Source organism: Glycine soja, chromosome 1, assembly GCF_004193775.1.
Source record: "Glycine soja cultivar W05 chromosome 1, ASM419377v2, whole genome shotgun sequence".
NCBI classification, from domain to species: domain Eukaryota; kingdom Viridiplantae; phylum Streptophyta; class Magnoliopsida; order Fabales; family Fabaceae; genus Glycine; species Glycine soja.
In genome coordinates, this window is record NC_041002.1 from 55,903,547 (window position 1) to 55,913,390 (window position 9,844).

Consider the following 9,844-nt stretch of genomic DNA (forward strand, 5'->3'; position numbering starts at 1 on the left):
TTTAGTGTCGAAACTTTTACCCAACAGCAATGCAAAATAGACCAACCATTTCTTGAAACGCAAAAGCCCATCATTGTAGTTGAACATTAGCAAAGAAATACTGTCCCATAACTAAATATCAAAAAAAGAAAAACATACCAGTACAGATAAACCTGCTACGGGCCCAAAGGCCTCTCAAATGACATTATATTGTAACTGCTAGGAATTGTGTCCACATATGGACCACAGACCAGACCAGAACAAACATTAAGCCACGGAAGACACTAATATACAACGGACGAGCAAATGAAGAAGTCCATTCGAATGAAAGGGGGAAAGATAATCCATCCAACTAGGGGGTGGGGAATCTAGAGTTTTCTTCTGCACTCGAGAAATTTTTCACTTGCATCAACCCAGGAGGAGTCAGGACGCAGCAGGCCAGGACATAGGTTCAAAAGGTGATATCATGAAATTCCCCATTGTGTGAACAACTTAGTTGCCAAATCGGCCTCTTCTCCATGGGAGCCTCTTATTTCCACCTCCATTGCGTTGCACAGCATTATTCTGCATTGACAAAACTCTCATTCTTTGCTCCTTCATGTTTGCAAACAGGGAATCCAGCGTCTGAGGCTTTTGCTTTGGCACTATATCCACATTCTCCTGCTGCTTCTGAGGGGAAGGAAGTGGTTGCTGCTACAAATTTATGAAAAATGTTAGGCATGAACAGATAAATAGCACGAACTTCAATTAAGATGCACATGGACCACATCGATAATCAACATTGAGTGATAGCTTCCTTATTTCTGCAAGGTCCTTTTACCCTCAAAAAAAATTAAATAGGTCCTTTTACCCTAAAAAAAAAATTAAATAGAAAGAGCTTTTGAAAAAGATTAAATATGTAAATAAACACCGCCCTATTCAAAATTAACCAATAATCCACATAGACATAGCCATACAAAGGCATTTTTATGGTTACACTACTAAAATCATTTTTTTTTAATCTTGAATACAGCATACAAAACTAGAAAACAGACACAAACCAGTAAAGAAGTACCTTAGCAGCAAAGCCTCCATTAGCAGCCCTTCTCTGATCTACAGGAACTCGAAATCTGCACCCAGAAAAGAGAAGAGGGTAATCCAGGTGTAGAAACACAACATTAAAATACTCCATCAAGATCAGTAGCATTAAGATGCCCAGTACCACCAACTATTTGTAATAGAACAGACACCACTAAATAACCTCTCTTACTAGAAAAGTTGAGCCACTTACCATCAGATTTTATCTATATCCAACTATAAAGAAAGAAGAAAATAATTTAAGCAAAAAGAGAACACTGGTCCACATAGTTGAAGAACATTTCAGTGTGGGTGAACAACTTCCAAAATTTCCACAGAAACCTGCTAGTTGCAACATCATCTTGGTGGGGTTGGACTTAGCACACAACAACTTCTCCTGCTGTACAAAACTGACTATCGTCCAAAAAAGTATTTTATTGTGGAGGCTGTTGTATGCAAGTAGACCACTTAAGAATTTAAAAAGCTTCCACAGAGATCATATCACAGTTAAGTAGGAAGAAAATTTATCTGCACAGTGATGAGGATAGTTTTTCCTCATCTGCGATCACTTTATGGCACCTCTGCAGTGGACTAAAAGAGCTCAAAACAAATATTGAGAGAGTGATCACCATGCCCCCACGATTTTTACCAGACCCACAAGAACTTCCCATTGATTTACTTGATTGCCAATCACAAAGGTCTTCTTCAATGCCAAACCCATGAAGAAGAGACTCCAGATTCTTGGTCACAAAAATATTTTCTTAATCCCACAGAACGAACAGAGATCTTTTCAATTATGGGGCCAATAGTTGAAAACAGTAACTAACTTAGAAGAATCGGTCAATAATATTCAAGTGGCATGTTGCAATTTACGGAGGGCCCCTATTGAAAAAATGATCCCATGACCCATATTTGCTTAGCAAGTGCATGCATCCTTGAAGTATTAACTCAACTTGGAGAAATCATCAGGTGATAGAGCCAATATAATATCATACCGGAGAAGTTTTATAGCAAATGGATAGATCAGCAAGAATCAAAACCCAAGCACAAGGGATACTGACAGCCAATGAAAAAGTACCAATGCTCATAATGAAGGAACAAGTCTAACGGAGAGTGACCATAAATGTAATGCTAAGAAGAGGTAATGCCTTCAAATAGTTAATTCTCAAAAAAAAGCATGCTTAGTTAGTTAGTGCCACAATCACTACACTTGCTTCTAAACAACTGAATATAATGCAGAGTTGTTTGTCATGAGGCAGCCACTAAATATTGACAATTTATGGTCCTGACTTTTGTGCATATGTGACGGTACCGCAGTACCCTCCTTCACACTAGGATGAGATACTTAAAAATAATGTTAAGCTATCTTTTCTACCAATGTATTTCCACTGAACCAGACTCCATTTAACTAGTAACCCATTTGCATCACCAGCCAGCTCAACCAATGTAACTCCAATTATCTACATGAATATCCTTAGTAACATTCAACATAATCCACTCAAACCATGAGTTTGGACAACAGTTTTATGAGATCATAATGCCAGCATTCAAATTCAGATTTCCAAAAACATGGCTGGCCCGCATTCATGATGTCAAACTCGCTCCTTTTTGCAGAGCAAAAAAAATCTTAGATATGGAAGGCATGTTAAGTTGGGCCGTGTTTTACCTGCAAAAATCAATTCAAAATTATCGATATGAATGCCACAACACACAAAAACATCATTCAGGGTTAAATGTTCAGCCCTTGAATATCTCTCCCATTCTAACAGTAAACACAGGCAACAAAATAATACCTTGTTTTATTCCAGTTAGCCACCCTATTACGATTAGGGACTCTATTGTGCAGAGGAGCAGTAACAGCTTTTCGTGCAACTTCAACTGCAGCAGGAAATTGGTTTCCCTGGAAATTAGACCTTCTTTTTGCAAGAGCCCCCTGATTACAATATTTTTTTTAAAAAATATTAGAGACAAGTACACAGACACAACATAAGAAGCTTCAAATAACTATGCTTTTCATAAACCAATGCACCTGTCTAAGAGAAGATCTTGATTCCATATAACGTTGGACCTTTGCAGACTTATCTTGAGTAAAATTATTTGAAAACTTTTGACTTTTGTTCTGTAAGGGTATTAAAATCAAGTGAAAGGGTAACCACCACGAATATTACAAAGCAACAACATAACAAGTAACAGAAAAACAAATTTTGAAAACAGATACTTACCAGAACCCTTCTTGGCTTCTTATTCTTCGTATTTTTAGACATTTTGATTATGTCATCTATCAATATCAACAGGTGATGGATATTAGACACGTGAGAAAGAACAAGAGAAAAAAATAGTCATTTTTCAAAAGGTTCTATTAAGCACACCTAATGTCATGTCCATCTTCTTTTCTGTAAGCGCAATAGCTTCGGTTGTAAGAGGTTTGGTTGCCATCTGATATAGAGACATTGAATTTAATACAACTATGGATATCCGATACAATAAGAACTTAATATTATCAACCGAACAACAAAATCAGCTACCAAGAAATTTACTGAAGGTCAGTTACGAAAGAAAACAGGGTTTCATTAAAGATTTGTCAAAAAAGAGTACAAAAGCAAAAAAAATAAAGATTGAGTACATGCGACAATCAATCATTGCGGGCCAAAAATGTGGTAAAGGGATTAATAAAAAACCCTAAATACAAGCAAACCTAATGGAATTCATAAATCGCTTGAACAAATAATTAAACCGTAGAAAGAAAATGAAATATCGGCGATCGGATCCAAGTAAAAAGTGTAACGTGAGATGATTAACATTTGATGAAAAGAGATGTGTTAGAGAGAAAAGGCTTACTCGTCGGAGAAGGTGGAATACAGCAACGGAGGTGTGTTGCAATCGAACTCGATTAGGGTTTTGCTCGGCACTCAAAAAGAATAGGGAAAATCGCCCAGAGTGAAAAAACAAATCATAGGAATCGCGTGCGTGCGGTATTTATGCTATGCAGATACAGATGGCAGTGAGTCAAATGGATCTATCTGTATTTGGATTTCCTCTGGTCGAGGGTTTTATATAATCATGTTCATGTAAATTAGGAAAAGAATATATAAATTAAGAAATTAGGAAAATAATATATTAAGGACAAATTATGTTTAACCACAACTCTCCTTCTTTTATTTTTGGGCTGATTTCTCTGTCGTCCATTAAGAAATCAGGAAAAAAGAATATATAAAATTAAGAAAAAACTATCAAGGGTTAAAGAAGAGAGAAGATTTTAGGTGAAATTTTATTCAATTTTAAGAAATGTGAGTTTAACTTGCTCTTATATTAATTGAGAAAATATATTTAATTTATATTTAAATAATGATATTTTTATAATATATATTTATAATATTTTAAAAATAATAATTAAAACATACTGTTAGGATAAAAAAATATATGATATTATTTAACCATAAATTATTATATGAAATAAGATTATCATTTTTTTATAATAACTTTACAAGTTATAAGAGTTTGAGTTATATCTTAAATAATTTTTAATTGGTTAATAAAAAAATTTACATCTCGTTATCACTTCATTTATTTACTTATATATTTTCTTGCTGCAAAATTTATCACATGAAATTTACAATGCAATAAGATTAAAGTTTAATGACTATATGATGAATGTAAAATAATTTTATGTTATGATTTTATTACTATTAGTATAACTTTTTAAGATAAATTATTATAAAAATTATCAAATTTATTGTACATAATATTTTTTGTGTTTTATAAGAATATAAAATTATTTTATATTATCTCATAAGATTATTCAATACATATAACCTCTTAAAATAATTATTTTTGTTGTTTGTTTTATACTGTCAATATATAAAAATATATATAACTCTTGGAAAAAAAATATTCTCAAATGGAAATTCCCCTCAGACGGCAAAATAAATAAACCGTTCTTCCTTATTATGCTGTCTCGCTTTGTTGAATTTCATTCCATACCGCTGCTTATACGTGTAACGCGTGATCATTTTTTATGCTCATTGACTCAATTAAAAATAAAATAAAATAAATAACTTTATCTCTCAAAAAACAATTATTAAAGTGACTTTTCAAAGTTTTCAATTTTTACTAATAATATATATGTATATATATATATATTATACTATATTTATTTTAATCAAAATTATCATAAATATATTCAAAATAATTTGACACATAAACATAAATGATTTATTATTAATTAAAATGTTTAAATTAACTATTATTCAAATATTTAAAAAATATTTGGACAATAATTATAGTTTAAAAAAATTATATAACTTATTTATATTTTTATAATTTCATGATTCGCATAATTTTGTATAATTTAAAAGTTAATTTTTAAAAAGTCATATAAAATTTTAATGAAACAATAAGATTATCATTTGAATAAAATTTAAATTACATATGATCCTTATCTGATCTATTATTTGATCCCCATCAAATATTAGATATTAGATATAATTAAAGTTTATCATATTTTTTCCGTAAAGATATTATTTTTTCGCTGTGGTCTTTTCCGCTGTACCGCAAGGCACCGTAGATGGAAACACGAGAGAGACATAACTTGAAACTTCTTTTCTCCAGAGTCAATATTCAATTTCCACAAGGGGAAAATTTAACATGGTTTACAATTTCAATCCTATAAGTATATCAATTATTGACAATTGAACTCGTTGTATTGTTTATGCCAACACTTGGCAACAAAAAAGAACCATAAACTTTGGAAAATGATGAATTAAAGCCACAAAAAATGAGTGCACAATATAGTCTGCCCTTGAACACGCTCGATTAGAAGCAGCCACCCAACTGCCACAACACAAAAAGTTTCTATTAGCGCATGAATTGATTCCCCAAATATCATAAACAAAAAGGTCAATGATCAAATAATTGAGCAAATATTCAAGCAGAATGCAAGAACGATCTCAGAAAAAGGTATAAAAAAATGAAAAAAAACCAGAGAAAAAGAAACAAGAAACCATAGGCTAAGAGGCCTAATTAGTACCACTCTTCAAAAGTAGTTCATGTAAGTGGTGGACCAAATAGGAATCTAACCTTTCTAAAAGACCAAAGTTCATTTTGTTTAAAGCAATATGAAGATATGAATGACCTTGCAAGGAGATTTTACATACCAAAATTGCCTCAATCTCCTCTTTGGACACTGGAGTTCTTTTGGGTTGAAGAGAGGCCTTCCCTCCAACTGAGGTTGAGGCATTTGAACTTGAAAAGAACGCTAGACTGACATCAGTTGTTGAAGACGAAGCTTGAGTCTCAGGTGTAGAACCTGCAATGACATTTTTAACAGAAATTGTACAATTTACTTATTGTCTCAACATGGAAACTAAACAACAATTGATATAACTTTCTTCACAGATAACCAGCAATTGTGATTATGAATCAAAAACAGTGAAAGAAAACTTCAAAATTACATGATACCCTGTCAAGGTTTCTGATCAACCAAACTTGGTTGCTAAAGCTTTGCCTTTTGACAAGATTTATCAGAGAAGGAAAAGGAAGAACCGAGTTTAAACTATCAGTGTCAAATATATTATGCTTAGATAATAAATAATTTAGCATTTGCAGGTCACTATCATCTGTTAGTATGGTGGTTTCTGATAATAATTCTGTACTTGCTATTTCTTAGGATTGGTACATAACTCCTATTTCTGCAGCTTAGGGAAGTTATTTCTGTAAACATATTAATTAGTTGCTAAAAAGAGAATAGATTCTTATGAAGAAATTCTAGATTACATTTACTGTTGGAGATGTTGGGCTCTCTTTAACAAGCCTGGACTTTGCTATCAAAATAGGACAAAAAGGAAGAAGTCAGAAATCCAGGGTTTCCGAACCAGACTTTACTGTTCAAGGTACATTAACTACATCTAAGGGACTGGACCATAATAATACCAATTAAATAAATGAACTAGAGAAAAATGTCTCTATAACATTGTTCTTTACATTGGGAATAGATACTATTAGTATGAGCATGTGTGTTCTTCAATGGTATGTGAGACTGAGATGCCTCAGTATTGTTCATGTGGGCAAAGAACATATTCTGTTAATCATGAAATCATTGAGAGCAACACATATGAACATCGGCTGAGCAAAAAGATATTGAGCGTGGAAAATCACAGGCTGACTTGTGCTTATATTTAGTTTCTAACTGGAAAAATGGGTAACTCTAGACTTAATTAGATGGAGACACATGAATGGTTCAAGAATGTGCTCTGGTGGTATCCACATCTAAGAATTCCAACGTGAAAGGATTGTCAAACTAACTATAATTCTGGCAGAACAGAGCTAGAACTTGCAATTTAAATCCAGCAAATAACAACATGGGCAAGGCATCACAATATATCAAGAAAAGCTAGAGGAATGCAACTGCTATTGCAAAACTTAAAGGAAGACAAGAGTGGCAAAACCCTAGCTAGGAACCAAGAGAGACAGATATTTAAGGACGTTTTACTAAGAAACCTGAAAATTGTCTAGATAACTAGATAAGAAACCTGAAATTCAAATCAATCAGAAATTGCAGCCGATTGTGGCAATAGGAATTTTGCACTCTGATAATAAATTGGGGATCAATACTCAATTATGATTTAAATATTCCCCTACCCTATGAAATTACGAATGGCCGCGTAATACCAAAGCAGACGGAAAAAGAGATTGACGAAAACTCCTGAAATAAATTACCAGAAGAAGGTTTGGGATGTCTCTGAGGGAACTTGATGCGAGGGATTCTTTTCATAGCTTGACCTGCACCCATGCCGGATGTGATTGATGCCAACCAAACGGAGACTTGTGTTGTGGTGCGCAAATCAGAACTTGCAGAGCTGATAATTCTAAGTCTGACCAATTGTCCAAACTCGAAGCGCGATCCAAGAGCCCTTTGGGCCTTAGCCTATACAAACAAATGATAATGATGACAGTGCTGTTTTGATTCAAGGGTTTGTTTTTCTATTTCTATTTTTAAATTTTTAAGATTTAAAAGAATTGAGAAGAAACTATTCTAAGGGATCACTGCAATTTTTACTTTTTTCTTAAAAAATGAAAATATTGATTTGTTGTTTTCATTTTTGTGCCTACTTTTTTAAAATATTTTCAAAGAAAATGTTTTCTATATTTTAAACAAATATATTTTTACTCTTATTTTTTGTCTTCTTTGAAAATGAAAACAAAAAATACTATATAAATTAAATACTTGATTTTAATGGACTTTAAATTTATTAAGGACCAACCTTGCATTAGATGAACCTATAGGTTGACATAATAACCTTAAGTAGAACCCAAGTTTTGGGATAAAAAGACTTCAACACTCGATTGCAATGCTCAATTGAGAGGTGACTTGTTGATTAAAACAATTACTTAGAAAAGAAGTAATAGTGAAAAAGGACAAATCATGATGGAGATAGTTCTCTCATATCATAGTATCAATTTCTTCTGCACCAGCCAGAAAAGTAAAAAGAACACAATTTTAAATGAACCGAACATAGTAGGTCTTCAAACTAATCTTTGAAGATTTTTTTAGTGTAGAATATGTTCGTAAGGGAGTAGAAACATATAAATAATATACTATTATATATACTCTTATAAAAAATATTAAAAGATTAAAATAAAACTTTAGAATAATTTAGTTTATACAATCTAAAAAAATATAAATTTGTTTTTTCTCATCCAAATTTCCCCATGTAGGAGGAAAGAAAAAAATAAGAGAAAATATATTTTAATTGGTTCATCATATTCTCTAAAAATTTTAATCAAACAAAATAAAATTAAGAAAAAAACTTTTACTATTTTTCTTTTCTTCCGTCCAAACATAGTACTGGATTTAGGAATAAAAACGATGGTTATTGACTTAGTCTCGCCGGGCCCAATTTAATTCAAACCGCATTGCATAATTTCTACATGACTCATTCCTTGTTTCAATTTCTAGGGTCCCAAACTTTGGTCTTCATCTACATAGACAGAAGAAAAAGGGAAGGAAGTAGTCAGCATGCAGACATTTTTCAAGTAAAAAACAAATTTTATTACACCAATTTCCAAGTGCGCCAATTTCCACTGTCTGTTTCTTTTCTTCGGTTTTCTCCGGTTACTCTTTGAGAATCAGTAGTTGCAAAAATCAATAAAGGAATGATCTTCTTTTTCCTGAAAAAGGAAACAAGGAGCTTAATATGTGGCATACCCATGCCAAGTATTAATATGCAAAGTTAAGAATGATATAATTCATATTGTAACGTTATAGCCTTTCTCCAAAACACTTATTACTTGCTTCAAAACTTATTCCAAAGTTTCAAAAGGACAGTATTATTGGCTCAAAATTAGTGTACTGGCTCACGAAGTTGCATAACCGCTAAAAGTGTCTAACAGTATAACACTAACGCATCACGCTAAACTTGTAAGATAATTCAAGTTGAATGAGTCTTGCACGATAACTAATTAAGCAACTGGCAAGAGGTACGTGATACTTAAGATAAGGCCATAAACATCAAAGTCATTATGTGGAAATAATACATACAGGATTAGATAAAGCCGTCTGACAAATTAATATGTCACTCTCTTGAACTGGCCAAACTAGCTAGACTAGAGAGGTGCCCAAGGTGTTCGATTTACCAGACAAGTGATCACATGCATGACTAATAAACTCTTCAAGACTTGAACGCAAAAGCAAAAAGTGTATTGAGTATACTACTGACCGTTTCATAGTTTCATTACGGGGTGTTTAGTCCGTTAGATATCCATGTTACTGACCCTACTTTAGTTTTACAAAGGGAATACCAAATTTTATAAC

General features: G+C 32.7%; 2 protein-coding genes across 3 annotated transcripts; both read right to left on the reverse strand.

Annotated features, from left to right (window-relative positions):
- Positions 1-37: 37 nt before the first annotated feature.
- Positions 38-4,074, reverse strand: LOC114425416. 2 transcript variants are annotated; one of them, XM_028392342.1, is made up of 7 exons: positions 3,874-4,074; positions 3,405-3,471; positions 3,258-3,313; positions 3,065-3,154; positions 2,829-2,968; positions 1,034-1,088; positions 38-672 (listed from the first exon to the last, which is right to left on the reverse strand). In XM_028392342.1, the coding sequence occupies exons 2-7, from the start codon at positions 3,469-3,471 to the stop codon at positions 472-474; spliced, it is 609 nt and encodes a 202-aa protein (XP_028248143.1). In that variant the 5' UTR covers positions 3,874-4,074; the 3' UTR covers positions 38-471. The 2 variants fall into 2 exon arrangements, with proteins under 2 accessions (XP_028248143.1, XP_028248150.1); XM_028392349.1 differs by having other exon boundaries at positions 38-669; positions 3,874-4,073.
- A 1,539-nt stretch (positions 4,075-5,613) lies between these two features.
- LOC114425428 lies at positions 5,614-7,969 on the reverse strand. The gene is made up of 3 exons (XM_028392361.1): positions 7,750-7,969; positions 6,189-6,340; positions 5,614-5,865 (listed from the first exon to the last, which is right to left on the reverse strand). Exons 1-3 carry the CDS (start codon positions 7,820-7,822, stop codon positions 5,848-5,850), a joined length of 243 nt encoding a protein of 80 aa, XP_028248162.1. The 5' UTR covers positions 7,823-7,969; the 3' UTR covers positions 5,614-5,847.
- Between the last annotated feature and the right edge of the window lie 1,875 nt (positions 7,970-9,844).